An 18,400-nucleotide genomic window follows, 5' to 3' on the forward strand; every position below is an offset into this window, starting at 1 on the left:
GCTGTAATTTTAGGTTTAGTTAGAACTTCGGCTGTTAGAAATGCAGGGCACCACACATAACAATTCAGGAGAGAGCCGATTTGGGGGATGAAACTCTTCTTCCTTCTTGTACTTGTGGAGAGAAGAATGCAAAAGGAAGAAACTGTGCTCTGTAGAAATACGAAAACCACAAAATCAAAAGACACTCTAATCATTTCCTTTTTTTTTCCAGTTTAGAAGGGGCAGTATTTCAATCAAAGAACCTTGGCATCTATCTCACATCTCTACCTTGAAAGCAAACAGCTTTTATTGCTGTTGTGGGAAAATAAAACTTAAACACTGAATAGGAAATTTCAGTGAGATGCATATGCAGGTGCTGCAAGGAACAAAGGAGAAAGTAATAAAACATTTTAGCTATTAAGTTTTCTTCTTAAATCATTTATGAAGCAATTATCAATAATATAGCACCATGTACATGATATTAAACATCCTTAAGTTTTTGAAGATACAGAAAGGGAAAAAACCTTCGTGTCAGGTATCTAAAACCAATTTTTGAAACCATGAAGATGTGAAGTGAGAATTGATCAGGGAAATTCAAGAAGAAATAACAGAATCATTCTAGAAATTACAAGTAAATTATCGGATTTGGAAGGAACAGTGGATATTTGAAAATTTATAAGAAACAGTAAGGAAAGGGATGAGAGCAGCACGAGAATCAAGAGGGGAAACATCAGTATAGATGAAAGTAAAAGATACGCATTGTGCATGGATTAAAGTTCTTAACAAGATAGAACAATGAGACAGAAGTGGTGCTAAAATTCGCTTTTTAGAAGTAGAGGAAGACCAACACCGACATGTTGAAAGTGCCCACAATCATATGTCTGTGGTTGCAAAGAAAAAAATATTAATCAAAAACTGTCAGGACATTCATGTAGAAAAGATCAGCTAATTCACAATTGTGAAAGAAAATCGGAAAATTATCAAACTTTTCAGTAGGAATATATTCTTCTGTAATGGAGCAGTATTTTTTATCTAATTCAAGGAATAAGCATTTTATACTGAGACAGGCTGCTCAATGAATGGCAAAGCTACAGGAAAATACTGTTTAACATAGAAAAACCAAGGAAATGCTGTACTCATTCACTTTCTAGAACATTCTAAACTTGTTCTGTCCAATTTAGTAGCCACTCTCCAACATGGTTTTTGAACATTTGAATTAAGACTAATCTGAAATGAAACATACAGCAAGTATAAGATACGTATCTAATTTTCAAAGATTACCCTATAAAGCATGTATAAGGTACTAGTTAGGAACATGATAATTGCATATTGATTCATTTTTTTTATGTCTTATGTTTAAAAATGCTTTATTTTTAAAGCATTTTGGGCCAATGTTTCTTCAGTTGTCAATAGTAGCTGATCAGGGTGGATTTGAAGTTCGAACTAGCCAGTATGATAAACTTGAGACTGGCACTCAGTGTGGGATACTGCATTCTAGGTGTCAGCTTGGCAAGCTGTACCACCTTGCTAGCCTCTCTTTTTACCTTTTTAAGTATGACTGTTTCAAATGTAAACTAATGTGCTTGGTTCTTTACACATTTCTTTTGGGCAACAATGTACTAGAACAATCATTTTCAGACGTTAAGATTCATAAATTTATTTAGAGATCTTGTTATCCTAGATCCTTGGGTCCTGTACCCAGAGATTTTGATTCAGTAATTTCAGGGTGGCATCCCAGAATGACATTTCTGCTAAACTTGTAGAAGATACTCAAGTGCTGATCGATCACTTTAAGTTAATTACATGAAACAGTGCCTAACAGGCTGAAAAGAATACAGGTTAAAGTGAATTAAAGGCAGTATCAGCAGTCACATAATTCTGATTCCGTGTATTCTGATCTGTAAGTAAGATGTTGTTAGGGCCAGTGTAGCAGGTAAAGCCAGCACCTGCACACTGCCAATATCTCATATAGGAGCCGGTTTAAGTCTCCACTGCTCTAGTTCCTAGTGCACCTCCCTGCTAATGTGCCTAGAAAGGCAATGAAGGATGGCTCCTATGCTTGGACACTTGCTCCCGCTGGGGAGGTCTGGAGGAAGCTTCTGGCTCCTGGCTTCAGCCTGGATCAACCCAGTCTGTTGCATCCATTTGAGATGTGAACCAGTAGATCGAAGATCTCTCTCTGTTCATCTCTGTGTCTCTATCTTTCGTACTCTATGTAACTCTGACCTTTTTTTTAAAAAAGGTTTTATTTTTATTACAAAGTCAGATATACAGAGAGGAGGAGAGACAGAGAGGAAGATCTTCCATCTGATGATTCACTCCCCAAGTGAGCACAATGGCTGGTGCTGCGCTGATCAGAAGCCAGGAACCAGGAACCTCTTCCAGGTCTCCCACATGGGTGCAGGGTCCCAAAGCATTGGGCCGTCCTTGACTGCTTTCCCAGGCCACAGGCAGGGAGCTGGATGGGAAGTGGAGCTGCTGGGATTAGAACTGGCGCCCATATGAGATCCTGGTGCATTCAAGGCGAGGACTTTAGCCACTAGGCCATGCCGCCAGGCCCATAATTCTGACTTTTAAAATAAATCTTCTAAAAAATACATTGTCATATGATCTAGAGGATTGTAAATATAAGAATTGTTCTGAACCTTTGAAGAAAAGAGTATCACATTGCTAATTTTTAAACGGGTATTTTGTTTTTGATATTATTCATAAATAAGAAAATACAAAAATAAGAGCAACTGTTTATCAGCTGAGTAAGATTTAACATGTCATTTCTCAGACTTTACACCTGTAAAAGAAGGAGGGAAGAAATTTGTAGGAAAAAATTTGCATACCTATGAAAGTTTAATTACATGTGGTGCAGAAAGGTCTGCTAAAGTCTTGGCTTTTTCTAGATTTTTTTCCCTCTCATTTTTGCATTCTTAACAAATTCTGTCAGAAATAATGAAAATGGAGTGGAGAGAACTACAAGATAGAAGTCAGACAAGGGGAGGAAAAGAGGGCTCATGTACAATGGACAGCTGTAAAGAAATAGATGGTTATACTAAAGTTTGGGGAACACAGTTTATCCTCTCCTATGATACTTCCAGATCTGTTGAACTCATGAGTCTCAGGGCGAGGAACTATGCTTTAGTCATATTGTCGTCTGATCTTGTGGTTTTTAAATACCTCACCAGCCTCATCTCCAACTGGTAATCCTTTTCTGTCTTATCCTTAGCAAATAATTATTCTGTCCTTCTGAAGAACTTCATTTTTTAATGAGAGAATCTGTTTCATTTTTTTATAACCTAAGATTAAAAAACCATCTTTTAATATTAATTCCTCATTTCCCTTCTCGCTACACCTTGACCCCATTTCTAGCTCCTGGAAAAGAACATGTTTGCTCCCTCACAGACCTTCTGCATTTGAAGATAATTACTGCATCCCTGTTTCCTCAGTTGGTCCTCTTTTGATGACATAGTGCTGTGTTACTGACAAGATGGTAGAACATCCTACTGTTTGTCTGGAAGTGTTTGTTTTATTGTCCTCTAGGAGCTGCTCATATCCAATAAGAGATGGGTGGGTGAATAGGGAAATGTACGTAAAAGCTGAAAGAATAGGTTCCGAGAGAGATTTTAAGGAGTTTCTCTATAAGATGATGGCGGGTGACAAGTCCAGATATGCAGAATGTCATGACCTTGGGCAGAACAGATGCTATAGTCCAAGTCTGAAGACAGCTGGTGGAATTCTCTCTTGCTTTTGTTCTACTGAAGATGTAACCTGTGTGAGTGAGGCCCACGTAAATTAGGAGGGCAAATCAACTTTGTTCAGAACTCACTGTTTTAAATGTTAATCTTGCCTTGGAGGGTCCAGAATAAATGTTTAACTAAACACCTGGGCACTGTAACCCTGCCAGATTGGCATAAAATTAATTTCACAAATGGAATATACGTTTCTAATGAAGTACCAAAATGGGTTGTTTTGCACAGTATTTATATGTTGGGATAACTTCTGCAAGGAATTCCAGTTAGCATTGGAACTTTGCACACAAGAATCTAGAATTGCTTTTACTGAGGTTTTCATGACTTACTTTTTGATACTGAATCAGCCTCAAGATGAGGTTCTAAAAGGCAGAATAATACTTGGGTTTTGTTATTGCTTTGTCTTAGAGACCAATGGAATTGAGGTCTAAATTTTAGTATGGTGTTCTGGAAGGTGAGTTCATTTTTGATACTTGTAATGTTCTCATGTTGAGTGATAGGCATCTCTTCATTCTAAAGGAGTAAACATTGTTTTCATTTGACTCATAATAATTCATTATGAATCAAACATCTTCCTAATGTGTGCATGTAGGAAGGGACTATAAAAGCAAGGTAATTTTCTAAAATGATTTCTGAAGTTTTAAAGAGCACTTTTGCATATATTTGCTTTTCAGAAAATATCATCTGCAATCTGATTACCTTAATGCAAAGTGAAAAGTTCAGTTTCTGCTCGAGTCAGTGATTGGTAAATTTACAGAAACTTAGCTTGAAAATGCTTGTGAGAAAATTCTTGAAAATACAAGGCCATTTCCTTTGCAGTTCTTTCCTTTTTTCTGGTAGAAGTAATTAGAGATACTACAATATCATAATCCAGTCGCTTCATCGTTCGTATTCTCATGACAGATGATACTATCTTCTGTTCACATTTATATTGGTATATATTCATTATTTTTTAATATCTTTTTCATTTACTGAATTATAAATTCCTTTAAGAGCAAGTATGCAGTTGTATTCAACTAACATTTATTAGGTGATGCTATGCTTTAGTTTGTTGCTGTGAAAAGTATAATGTGTAGGTAAATAAGTAATTTTAAAATTTTGAGATAGTACAATAGAACTGATTACAAAGTACTAGAAACAGAGCTGGATTTGACTTATAAGAGTCTAACAAAGACTGTAAAAGTCTCACACAGAGTTTTACAAAATGAATGATGTGTCACCTGTGACTGATAAATAGGTGTTTATAAGTATATACTGTTATCTTTATTCTACTTGGCTTTTAACATGGGCAGTGCCAACCATCTATTTTTTAGGATTTATGATTACTGGTAACCTTTTGCTGATTGCTAAAAAGTGAACCAATGGACAGAGTGCTACCATTATAGGTTATGTTCTCTGGCCTCAACTGTTGATACTTTTATGTATTCCTTCTTTGTAAATGTCTTTATTGTCTTTTATTTAGAGTGTGCTTAATTGTCTTTAAAAATTCAGATCAGACGTTACCTTCTCAGGGAACAGTCCCATTTTATACAACCTTGATGTCTTCCCATTGTACCCTTTGTGTAAAACCTCTATGATAGCATTAGTCTTATTGAATTGTAATAAAGTACAATTATTATCCTGTCTTTTACTAGGCAATTGTTAGTCTAAGGGTATGATTTAGCCCTCTTTAGTCTAACATAAGAGCAACCTAGTTAAAAAAAGAAGTCCTTTCTTTGAATAGTCTCATAGATTAAATACATTTTAACAATTCAAAACCAGTTATGTTGAGTGTCAGTATTGGGGGATGAAATGGGTGAAGCCTCCATCTTGTCATCACGGGCAATCTCATGACTTCTGGACTTTAAGATTCGCAAGAATTAGCCAAATCCTGTTCAAACCATAGCACCAAGTAAACGAGGGGCCTGTGGTTGAAACAGAAAAGATAACCTGAACAAAAATACAACAATAAAAAAAAATCTCTAATCTGCTAAAGAAAAAAAAAAAATACACTAACAAATTTGGTGTGGCTGACAAAAAGAGTTTATGTGGAAAAGTAGAACGAGGAAAACCAGAAAGGGAATAGGGATCAAATCATGAAGATATCTTAAAACTGTTAATTTTTAAAAAGATTTTTAAAATTTGTATTGGAAAGGCAGGTTTATAGAGAAAAAGAGAGACCGAAAGAAAATTCTTCCATTAGCTGATTCACTCCCTAAGTGTCCACCGTGGCTGTAGGTGAGCCGATCTGAAGCCAGGAGCTAGGATCCTCTTCCTGGTCCTAAGGCTTTGGGCAATTCTCTACTGCTTACCCAGGCCACAAGCAGGGAGCTGGAAGGGAAGTGGAGCAGCCAGGACATGAACTGGCACCCACATGGGATCCTGGTTCATGCAAGGCAAGGATTTAGCCATTGAGTCATCACTCTGGACCCAAATCTGCTATTTTAGAGTCAAGGAGAAGACAGAAATGTATGACTGGGTTCATACAGTGTTAAGATTGAATAGGAAGATAAGACAGATAGGATTTTAGAAACTGGGGTAATAGAATTGTTGAACTCATTTATCATTTTACTCAGAGTGGGTAAAGTTGAAGTAAATCATGGAAAGGACTGATAGGAAGAGAATGAGTTGTTGAAAGAATAGATTTCAACAAGGCTAAAAAATGTTAACCAGTAAGGAAATAAAAGATATCTTAGAATAGAAAACTGATAAGAAAGTAATTTCCACAGTTAAGCTTTCTAGCATGGAGCAGTGCTTCGTGATGACATCCTCAATATGATATTTGTGGTGGGTTCTTAAAAAGAGTCATGGAAATTAAGCCATTTGGTAAAGTCAGGGAGTATGAGGCCAAGTTATTTACTGTTCCCAATGGATTGAGAGTTGTTCACGATGGCAGGAATCAGGAGGGAGAGAAAAACTGAGTGTGTTTGGGTGTGTTAGAATGCTGTGAATGAGAATGGAAAAACGTTAATCTCAAGAGATGGTAGAAATTGAAAAGAGAGTAGTTTTCAAAGAAGCAGGAGCATAAGCGTCTCAGCCATTCTTGAGCTAAGAAAGTAAACTCAAGTGCAAAGCCATGTATCTAAAGACAGAAAATGGAGTTGAGTACTTCCTCTGGAAGGTTCTTCAAGGGAACTCTCATAAGAATTCTAGGTGTGAATGGGAGGAGGTAGAATTCGGGGAATGTCTGCACTTGGCTCATGTTGATTAACAGTAAAGAAGAATTGAAAAGCAAGTCTGGAGGGGTAATAAAATCTAATACAAACACTGACTTGATACTGGTAAATTGTGGTGGCCTGACTTTTTTTTTAAGTTTAGCTCTGATAGGTTTTGTTTTTATAGTCAAAGCATATTGAAATAAGCTGTTTGAATGCTTAAGTGATTGTTTCTTCTCCTCTGAGCATGATTCAGTTCAGTTGTAATGCTAGATACATTTTATATAGAATTATTAGCAATTGGTTGTTTAGCCAGACTCTTGATGTCTCTTGACAAAAACAGAATAATTGTTTTTTTCTCCCTAAAATGTCTGCTGACTTTTTCTCTGATCCTCACAATTTTGTGCCATAGTTTTGTCTATTACTTTTCTTGAAGTGCTTTGGTTTGATATTTCTTCCATTCATTTCTTAGAACTCTCTCTCCCTTACAAATGCTTTTTAAAACACTGAACTTCCTTTTAATACTTTACAGTTAACAATTTTTGTGTTTAGGACTGTATCTTACTTATTCTTCCCCTTCCACCTAAAGGATCATATAACATTGTTGACTTTTATCATTTTTATTATCAAGTCATCTGTTCTGAAGTACTTTAAAAAGATTAGGGAAAATAATGCCTTATTTGTTCTCTGTTAGTTATATCCTTTTTTGCTTCTCCATTCTCCAACCCTACCCTCATTTTAAAGGTTAGTTTTATTTAAGTGAAAGAATGGCAGAATGATCTTCAATCAGCAGCTTCCCTCCTTAAAAAGCTGCGATGGCCAGAACTGGGCCAGGCTAAATCCAGGTGTCTAGAACTCTGTAATGATTTCCCATGTGAATGACAGGGATCCAGGTACTTTCCCAGGCGCAATAGCAGGATACTGAATTGGAACTGGAGTAGTGAGGACTACACTGATATGGAATGGTGGCATCACAAGTAGCAACTTAACCTTTGGGCCATAACATGGGCTTCTCAAAGCCTTGTCTTGAACCTCTTTTGGTAACTTTTTACTTGAAAGAAAACTGTAATTTATTCCCTCAGAATTTAATTTTCTACTTAAGCCAACATGGTTTTTCTTAGAATTGCCTTCTCTTTCTGTATGGGTGTTTTGGATAATGTTGGTTCCATGTGATTCTTCAGCTTTTCCACCTTTCTGTGTAACTTAAGTATTTTAATTATTTGAGAACAGATGTTCTGGAGCCAGAAAAACTCTATCTAGGTGTCCTACATGGATGGCAGGGATCCAACTATTGGAGCCTTCACCTTTCCATGGTACATGTTAGCAGGAAGTTGGAATCTAGAACTGGGATGCAGATATGCAAAGAACATCGTTACCATTGGGCCAAATGCCTGTCTCCCATACACTTTTTGGTTGTTTCCTGTATTTTCCTGAAAATGTGGAATAAGTTTTGTAAGACACTAAACTATAGTTAGTAAGGTTGCAGTATTTTCTTAAATAGATTATCTGAATCACACTTTCTTTTTACATGTGTTATAGGAAAAATGTACTTGAGAACAATGTGTAATCCTGTAGGCTCACAGTAAAGATTAGTAAATTAAGGACTTTAAGGAATCCTGCCATCCCAAATCTCATTAGGTTTGTTTACTTTGTATTTTTCCTATGGTGTTTGATAATATAATGGAAACGGACTTTTTTGCTGAAAATGTTTCTAACTGTCCTCATTTTCTCAGCCTGAGACATCCACATTTCTAATAGGGACCTACATCTTCAGTAATTATAAGCTGGTTACTGCTAATTTTAAAGAAAATAGTCGAACTGGGACATCCCTCCACTTATTCTAGTAATGCTTTCTAAATGCATAAGGTCCCATTCCCATAGCCTACATTGTAATTACTTTAAAGCTATCAAATTCACGTTTTTTGATTCTGTAAATTTAATCTCACAGCGTAATTTTTTGTGTTTCTGTGATCACAGTTTTGTTCCACTCTTTTTCAGGTCTGCATCAGCCCTCTCCTAGGATCTCTGTATGTTGTAGATCCTTAGGAAGGGAGAAAGTCCTCATCAGTGAGGGGAAAATGCCAGTTTATTATTCTGCCCTCTTGCGATTTTTCTTGTAGAAATAGGGACTTCACATTTGTTGGGCTTTTACCTTAGTCTGCTGATATGCAGCATATTTCTATTGTATGTTTGAACCCTGCTTCATATCTGTAAATTCAGTTGGCTTCTTCTGTTTTAATCATTGCCTTGATTTATCTCTTCCCCAAATTCTGTATATACTTTTTCTAGTTGTGTTTTTAAAATTTTATTCCTGTAAAACATATTGACCAAAAATGCACTTTGCATAATAACTTAGCAACCAGACAATAAGGTATTATCATCATCATCACATGTCTTCTAAACAGCAGTTTGATGGGAAAAGATTAAAAACCAAAAGATTGGTTTCTTATTCCTCTTTCAGTATAACCAGTGTATCATCTCTTCTGATTTCTAACTTATCTATGATGACTTTTTAAAGTGAAGAGATAATGTTTGAAAAATCCTTTTCAATTAACAGGTACTCAATTTAAAGTCAAGGTACAGAGTTCTTATGTTAGATATCATTAAAATATTAAATGACTTCCAGTCGGGTATCTGAATGAATACAGTGTAGGTCTGAGTAGGAATTAGCCAGGATAAGGTAGGAGCAGCAGCATTTCAGGGAGGGAAAATCATGTGCCCAATGAGATTATAAAATAAGATGATTCATTTGGGTTAAAATGTAGATGAGTAACAAAATATTTGCATTTCTAGAAATGTGTTCTGATGTTGCGGTTGATGACAGATTGGGTAGGAGTGAAACTGGAGTTAGGAGGAGTCTTAAGGAGGCTGTTGTGCATGGAATAAATAAAGTTCCACACTGAGAACTTAAAGAGCATGGATGTTAGAAAGCAGAAGACTCCAGTGAGCTGGGGCCCCAGGGACATGAGTTACGATTAGATGTGACTATCTAAAGCTGTAATCTAAAATAGGAGCATTTGTGATTATTTTAGGGTTTCTGGCTTAGGTAAGTTCTGTACCATTCACTGAAATAGAGGCCAGAATACATTTAAAGGAAAGAGTAAATGTCATTTAGGGCATGTTAAGTTTCAAGTATTTATGATATTTCCAAATGTAAATGTTTTCTCTTGGATAAAATAAAGGATTTGAAACTTGTCTGAGTGGTTAAAAAATGAAACTTTAGATTTGAATCAGACTGCCCAGAATCAATTCTTGTTAAACTCTCTTTTAGAAATCTGCAACTTGAGGGCACGGCGCAGTGGCGCAAGTGGTTAAGGTCCTCGCCTTGTACGCCTGGGATCCCATATGGGCGCCGGTTCTATCCCTGCAGCCCCACTTCCCATCCAGCTCCCTGCCTGTGGCCCGGGAGAACAGTCGAGGACAGCCCAAAGCTTTGGGACCCTGCACCCGTGTGGGAGACCCGGAAGAGGCTCCTGGCTTCGGATCAGCATAGTATCGGCCCTTTGCACTCACTTGGGGAGTGAATCATCGGATGGAAGATCTTCCTCTCTGTCTCTCCTCTCTGTATATCGCCTTTCCAATAAACAAAATAATAAAAATAGATCTTTAAAAAAAAAATCTGCAACTTGAAATAGTACATGGTTCCCCAGATACCTGGGTATCCATGGCCATTTGATTAATGTTGCTAGTCTTTGCAGTCATAGTCCTCACTAAAACCTGTTCTATTACAAGCTGCCACAGGGAACACTAGGACATGTAATATCAAGGTAACTTTTATTGGGCTCATAACTCCCAGTAAAACTTATTTTTTATGCCTCCAAAATTACACTATTGGTATAATCTAATTACATTTTTTACCTAATAGAGTGATGGCATGGCAGTGACCATTTTTATTTTTCTAACTTGGAATTTGCTGTAAATCAATTGTGAAATAGTTCATTGGGTTATTTACATGAAAACTATATGATAGTGTAACATTTTAATTTGATTGATTGTAGTAGCATGCCTACAAACTCACTCTTAATATTAAACTCTAAAGCCAGTTATTTTAATGTAATTAGTTATCAGCATTGTTGGGGACTTGAGCCTTTCTCAAACTGTAGTTTTCACAGATGATTTGCTTCTCATTCTGTCTACTCTCTCCCTTCTGCTACTCAGTTATTAACCTTGAGGAATTATGTGAGTTGTGCTCCAGCTTCCGCCACTGTGGCATCATATCCTGGCTTGTGTTACTGTTTTTCTCAGGCTTCTCTGGTCCCATAGTCCAGTTTATCTTATCTGTCACTGGCAGCGTGATCAGTGAACAGCCCCTGCACCATCAGGTCAGGTGGAGCGTTGGACAGGATTTTATTTTTATGTGAAAGAGGAAGGCAATACTTTGTTTTAAAATTCTAAACCTACAGATTTTTTTAAAGCAGAAATCAAATTTGTATGAAAAACTAGGTTATGTTTTCCCTGTCCCGTCTATTTCTCAGATCATAGTGTTATCACAAGACCATTCCCGATTCTTGACTCCTCTTTTAGCATTCTCCCAATTCCTTTAGTTGCATTTTGTGGAAAATCTCATTGTGTAAGAGTTTGCATTGCTTTGTTTTACTCCTGCCCCTGACGTTCAGCTCTGATATTATGCCATTCTTTTAGTAATAGTTAAAATGAGACGTGTGTGAATGATTTGTAGTTACCCTGCTCACCCCTATCCACATGAATGCCTCAGCTTCACATCTAATCGTGATCCATGCCATATGCCAGGCTCTTACTGTCATCCCAGCGGCAGCAGATGGCGTGGCCAGACCCCCGGGCAGTTTGTCCCCATGTTCTGAGTTTCTGCGTCTGGTATATTGATCAGAAAAGGAAGCACTTAAACATGGCAGTGGAGTTCAGTTCATTTTTGCTTTCTGTTAAAAGAGGAACATTTTAAATTAATGGGCCTTAGGTTTCAGATTTTCATATGGTGTCTTCAAATTTTAGTCTATAGATATGGGTCTTTAGCTCCTAATCCTGGCTAATCAACGGGTACAGGCATCAGTGACTTTCAGCTTCTTTGGCCAAGACCCGTAATTGGAGAGATGTTTTACAAATAGCAATGCATTCATATACAGTTATTTATACATATGCTTATTTCAAAGCAAAATTTCAGTAGCAGTGCCCATCTTACTATGAGCAATTTCTAATCTATTTCTCATTTGTTGTTAATTTTATTACTCTTTTTAAAAATTCCTCATTTTCAGTTATAAAATTGATTTTAGAATTTGCAAAAAAAATAGATTGGATTCGCGGTTTCAAAGATACTTTTAAATGATCAGTTCTTACATAAAGAAATATATATTTTGGGCCCAGTGCGATGGCACAGTGGTTAAGGTCCTCGCCTTGCACGCCCGGAATCCCATATGGGCGCCAGTTCTAATCCCGGCAGCCCTGCTTCCCTTCCAGCTCCCTGCCTGTGGCCCGAGGAAGCAGTCCAGGACGGCCCAAAGCTTTGGGACCCTGCACCCGAGTGGGAGACCCGGAAGAGGCTCCTGGCTTCGGATCGGCATAGTATCGGCCGTTGTGCTCACTTGGGGAGTGAATCATCGGACGGAAGATCTTCCTCTCTGTCTCTCCTCTCTGTATATCGCCTTTCCAATAAAAATTAAAAAAAAAATCTTTAAAAGAAATATATATTTTCTTTTGTGGACTTCTTCCTAAAACTATTGTATTAAAGTGATTTTACTATTCAGCTGCCACAGGCTTTGCAAGACCTTTTCAGGCTTTTCTATTTCATCCATCCTTTGGTATTTACACAAGATTGTTTCTAGGACCCCTTACTGGTATCGTGTTTCTTATATAAATGACAGAATATTTGCGTACAACCTACAGTACAGACATCTTGCCATGTACTTTAAACCATCTGTTAGTTTCTTACAATGTAAATGATATGTCAGCTCAGCCATTGTGGATTTAGGGAATAATACCCCTCAAAAAAGTTGTATGTGCCCAGTGTACACATTTTCCCCTCCTAACATTTCTGATTCTCGGTTGAAGGCGGATATGCAGAAATCAGATATACATAGGGTCTGTAAAAGATATGTAGGAATTAAATGGAATAATGGTCTTTATAACCCTCTGTATTTACATACATGCCATTTCTCTTCAGTGTTCACAAATAGTAATTTCACTTTCTTAAGTTTTTCTTTATTTGTGTTATTACCCCAAGCACTCACATTGCTTGTTATTTTAACAGAGACGAAATCCCTTTGTAGTGGGAGGTTTGTTGTTCATGCTTTAGCAAAAAAAGGAAGGAAAGAAAAAGAGCATCTTGCATTACCAGTTCACTAACCATAGTTCTGAACCAATGAGTTCCACTGTTCAGAATTGCTGTAGTGTTATATGTAACCATATGGTTTATGGTATTGTGCTGTGGTACCTATGAATAGGAAAGGAGTGTAGAAAAGTATGATATAATAATATGTCTGGAAAGAATCCCTTTGTACTTGGCCATAGATAACAACTGTGAAGTGTTTTGAGCAGCTTAAATTGCAAAATAAAAGTAGATAATTTTATATAAATATACATTTGATTTTTCTTGAAACTAATGTCTATTCTGGATGGGGGAAAATTCTTGAAGAACTTACTGTAGATAAAATTGTTGGTGTTACAGATTTTCGCTGAGACTCTTTGTATCTATCTCTTTCAGATATGGAAACAAGTGAAAAAATACAAGGAAGTGGAATACTTGAATTGTTTGCAAATCTGTTGGCTCCACAGTCACCCTGCACAGCCAAAGTAGCTAACATCATAGCAGAAGTAGCCAAAAATGGTGAGGTTTTCCTCAAGAACTTTTCTGCTGGGAACATCTTCAGTTTTACACCTTACTTGTCAGTATGTTTTATTAATTTATGTTTTACTTTTGTAGATTAGATGTTTTTAATTTCTCTCTTTTTATATAATTGTTTTAAATGACTAATGTTACAGTCATTTTACTCATACATTTGTCATTTGCTATTTCATTCTTTTAGAATAGAATTAAGGAAAAGAATGACTAGCCTCAGCTATACTTGTATTATATGATTATAATAGTTTCTAATTCTTGCCATTGCATAATCCAATTTATTGCCATGATAGATGCCTTTTCTAATATAGGTATTAGTTATACTCAAGTACACTCACATATTTATTTTTCTTTTGTTTATCCTTCTGGCATTTGTGTTTGATTTGTTGCACTTGGGGGGATATGTTCTGTTTTTGATACTCATTTTGAAAGAATGTTTATGTTTCTTAGATTCTAGTGTAAGAATTCTCTAGGAAAACAATAATGATTGCATAGTTTGGATTATGTAATAGTTTCTTCTTTGAGTATTGTTTATACCCAGTGAGTCTTTGTTCTGCCTTATTTTGTTCATTTGAAAGACAGAATGATAGGAGAGGGTGATGATCCATCGGCTGGTTCATTCCCCAGATACCCACGATATGAAGGGATGGTTCAGGCCAAAGCTGAGAGCCAGAAATTCCTTCAGCATCTCCCCAAGTAAATGATAAGGACCAAAGTACTTATGCCGTCATTCGCTGTCTTCCTCCCCTCTCCCTTTCTCTCTCCTTGTCCCATTTGTAGTCACCTTTCAAGTCAGTCAGTGAATCAGTATTGTGAGAGTGGGCACATATGCTATAGCACAAATTCAGAAATTTGGGTAGCAGGATTGTTGTGAATGCATTGCTCTGCCTGTATGTTGTTATTTTTAATTGTATCATTTCTTCATAATTTGTCACGGTTTAATGACCATTCTCCTGCCAGAGGTTTCTTCTAATAGTACAGTAGTAGTAGAGAGCATTACCCTAAACATATAGTTTTTTAAAACATTCCTACTTTAATGAGGTGCTGACTAGCATTTATTGGTAAAAATAACTTAAATGCATGTGGATGTTGCTTTTTTATGTGACTTGCTGAGGACTAGAATCTTGTTGATTGTTCTTTTTAAAAGAAATACACATCTTTGTAAATATAACACGATACAACAGCTTCTATTAACTGGGCTTATTTTTCTTAGAATCTTCACAATGAAAAAGATTCTCTGAACCAAAAAAAAAATATTTGAAGTTTATTTGTTCATCTTTACTATAGTGTTATGTAGCTACAGAGAAAAGAATTGTCATGCGTCTTAGATTTGTATTAAATACAAAGTACTGGAATATTTAAATTTATATATACAGAAATATGTAGAAACTAAAATATCTGACTATATGCTGATGTTCACAATTCAGAAGATTGATAGGAAGATTAAAGGATAATTTGAATTGGAATGATAGCTATTACCATATATCATAGTGAAAGATTCTTATCGCCAAGACAAAGAGGTGAAATGTCCTGCTTATGCAGGTAGGCACTTAGGAGCTACCATTTATAGATTTGTTTTTTTCCTTTGTTTCTTTTCTCTGTTCTCTTCATAAAAGTAGAGGAACATGAGTAGTCTGAGTACAGGAATACAGTAAATGCAATGAACTGACATGAAGTACACAAAGGCAAGCACACTTGAGACACTTGTTATCTGTTTCTTCAAAGCAGCAGTTTCCTAATTGGATCAGCAGCATCAGAATCACCCAAGAACTTGTTGCATACAAATGCTTGGATCCTCTCAGTCTGACTCACTGAAGTGTAAACTTAGGATTGGGGCGCACATATCCATTCTAACATGTCCTGTATATAATTTTTTTATGAAGATAAATCTTGAGAGGCAAGTCTCAGTGAAAACCAAAAACACTTTCCCCTCTTTTTTTTTTTTAAGCTTCATTTTATTTTTATTGGAAAGGCAGATAAACAGAAGGATATACAGAGAGAAACATCTTTTGTCCACTGGTTCATTCCTCAGGTGGTTGCAGTGGTCACAGCTGAGCTGATCTGAAGGCAGGAGTTAGGCAGAGTGTCTTCCAGATTTCCTACATGGGTGCAGGACCCAAAGGCTTTGGGCCATCTTCTACTGCTTTCCCAGGCCACAAGCAGGGAGCTAGATGGGAAGTAGAACAGTCAAACCGTGAACCAGCACCCATACGGGATCCTGGAAGATGCAAGGCAAGGATTTAGCCGCGAGGCTATCCTGCTGGGTTCCCCTCCTTTTTTTTTTTTTTTCATCTGTCGTTTTCATCTTGCAGATGAAAGATCTCTCGCCTTGACTCTCCCTTTGACTTTTAAAGAAAAATAAATCTTTTACATTAAGTAGATTATTATAAAAAGGAGTTTTAGTAAATCTCAGTGTATGCGAAAAGAAAACTATCTTTTGATTTTCAAAAACCTGTAAATTAAAAAGATACCAAAAGGAATATAATTCAAATAGGTAAGTGATAAGTAAGAAATATTTACAATGTTTAGAAATTTTTAATATTCAGTTAACAAATATGCTAAAATTGTGAGAAAAATATATAGTTATGTAGAAATCAGATTTCTATTAAAAGTAGTTGACATTGGGATAGAGCATTGCTTATTGCTTACAACCTTAGTATCGGATCTCTACATTAAAATCCACTTATTATGCAAAAACCAAAATGAATTTTCTGCTGTGTAAACACACACACACACAATAGTACCTCATGGTTTCCACTCTATTTTGTTTTGGCCTACCTGTCACTGTGCACCCCACCCCACTTCTCTGTTCTAATTGCTTCTCTATTCTAATGCTATCGGAGATCAACTGACCTTTTTAATTTTATTATTATTAGTTTTTATTTAAAATCCATTACCCTTGCTCTATTTAGTAAACCAGGCTGCTGTACAAGGTTGGACTGGAGCCGGAATTCAGCCAGCTGTGACCAAGTTGTCAGCTTATGCCATGTGAATGTTGAGGGAGTGGCTTCAGGAACTCTTAAGGATAACCTCCACAGCCATTCTAAAGCTTCACAGTATGATCACAGACACACCAGAATAATGTTGTATATTCAGGATTACCTTAAGTGGGCTATTTGTTTTCAAAAGTGGATTATCTTAAAAGAGAAGGATGTGACTTTCCAATAAAAAATAAAATCTTGAGAGAGAGAGAGAGAGAGAGAGAGAGAGAGAGAGAGAGAGAGGAGGACTTGTTAGGCTTATTACTCTCTCCTGAGTCTAGCAGTGTTTTCTTTTAAATTTCCTGAAAGCTGAGCACCATTCTACCTTGGTCGTTGTGTTTTGAGTAAACAAGTGGTTTGGAAAAGTTTTATTTGATTCTATAATCTTCCTGTAATTTACCCTGCATCATTTTCAAGATTGTCTGATGATCCAATTAAAGAATCAAAGTTTCAAACAGTGACAATTGTCAGCAGTGAGAATGTAAGAACAAACCAAAGTAATAACAAGTAGAAATTGTCGTGCTTGAAGAATATCAACACCAAAACAGACATAACAATAAATCAGGTTCTGCTTATGAAGTAAGAGTGCAGATGGACCGTGTCTTCTGCAATGAAATGACCTCACTGTTGGAAACTGCACAGGGCCTGTTGAGAAGGATAATTTTGAATTGGTGACACATTAATTTAAAATTTAAGACCTATGAAGAGTCTAAGCTAATCATTGGATTAAGAGGTCATCAACTAGATTGATATGTCATCAACAAATGATCATTCAGTTAATAGATGTGTACAGCAAAATTCCTGCTCTGGACAGATAACAGGATAGTTCATACTGCTGAGTTAAAACTATTTGTGATAGTTTAGATTTAAAGGTAGGAAAGACTCTATCAATCTTGGAAGTTTAAAATATTGAAAGTTTTTGGTAGTACTGTGTTATGCGAGAGAGAGGATAGAAAGGAACAATTTCCCTTATTGCTGAGGGGAGAAAGAAGTTGCTTTCAAAGGTGACAGTTAACAATAGCCTTTTTGAGTGCTCTAAAATTTTGAAGAAAATAAACAGAAGGAAGATTGCTTATGAGGTTCCATGGAGAAATGACCCTTTGAAAGAGCCTGTGCTTGGGCCAGCCTTGTGGCATAGCGAGTTGGGCCATGGTCTTCTGTGGCACTGGTGTGTGTCCTTGCTGCTCTGGCTGCTGTCTGGCTCCGTGCTGTTGACCTGGGAGAAACAGCTAAAGGTGGTCCCTGTGTTTTGGCCCCTGCCAAAGTGAGGCGCTTCTCATTTGGCTCCTGGCTTCTGTCTCATCTAGTCCTGGGCATCTGGGGAGTGAGTCAGAGAATGGAGGGTTTCTTTTCTCTCTCTCGCTCTCGCTCTCGCGCGCTCACTCTCACGCTCTCACTCTCAGTATGTTCCCCCTCCACCTTTTCTCCTCTTCCCCCTATTCCCCCTCCTTCTATGTTATCCTGACTTTCAAAGTAATAAATAAATATTTTTGTAAATGTGTAAATATTTTTATTTTAGTAGGACAGGTTTTGTTTGTGTATTTATGGGGAATGAGTTCTTTGTTGACTAACTTCATTGACCTGAATATTCCGTGGGGTAAGTGATGATATCAAAAGTGCCAGTTTTAATTTTGGTTATTGGAGCTCTAACATTAATTATTTATCTTCATTATCATTAAATTATGTGGTCTATAAAAAGTTTATTTCTGATCATGGCAGTGTTCATTTCATTAGAAATCAGTATGTAGGGCCTGGCGC

General features: G+C 36.8%; 1 protein-coding gene across 7 annotated transcripts in view; it reads left to right on the forward strand.

Annotated features, from left to right (window-relative positions):
- Nucleotides 1-18,400, forward strand: part of RAP1GDS1 (Rap1 GTPase-GDP dissociation stimulator 1) — a 131,222-nt gene that overhangs the window by 41,421 nt on the left and 71,401 nt on the right. For 6 of the 7 annotated variants that reach the window (XM_040966997.1, XM_040966993.1, XM_040966991.1 and 3 more), the window contains exon 3: nt 13,527-13,649. In XM_040966997.1, coding sequence (XP_040822931.1) covers nt 13,527-13,649 — 123 coding nt within the window. Of the gene's footprint in view, nt 1-13,526; nt 13,650-13,674; nt 13,708-18,400 lie in introns of those variants that run through there. The other variant, XM_040966998.1, reaches the window with a different exon arrangement.

This window comes from Ochotona curzoniae, unplaced genomic scaffold (assembly GCF_017591425.1).
Source record: "Ochotona curzoniae isolate NIBS_2020 unplaced genomic scaffold, NIBS_Ocur_1.0 scaffold_4506, whole genome shotgun sequence".
NCBI lineage: Eukaryota > Metazoa > Chordata > Mammalia > Lagomorpha > Ochotonidae > Ochotona > Ochotona curzoniae.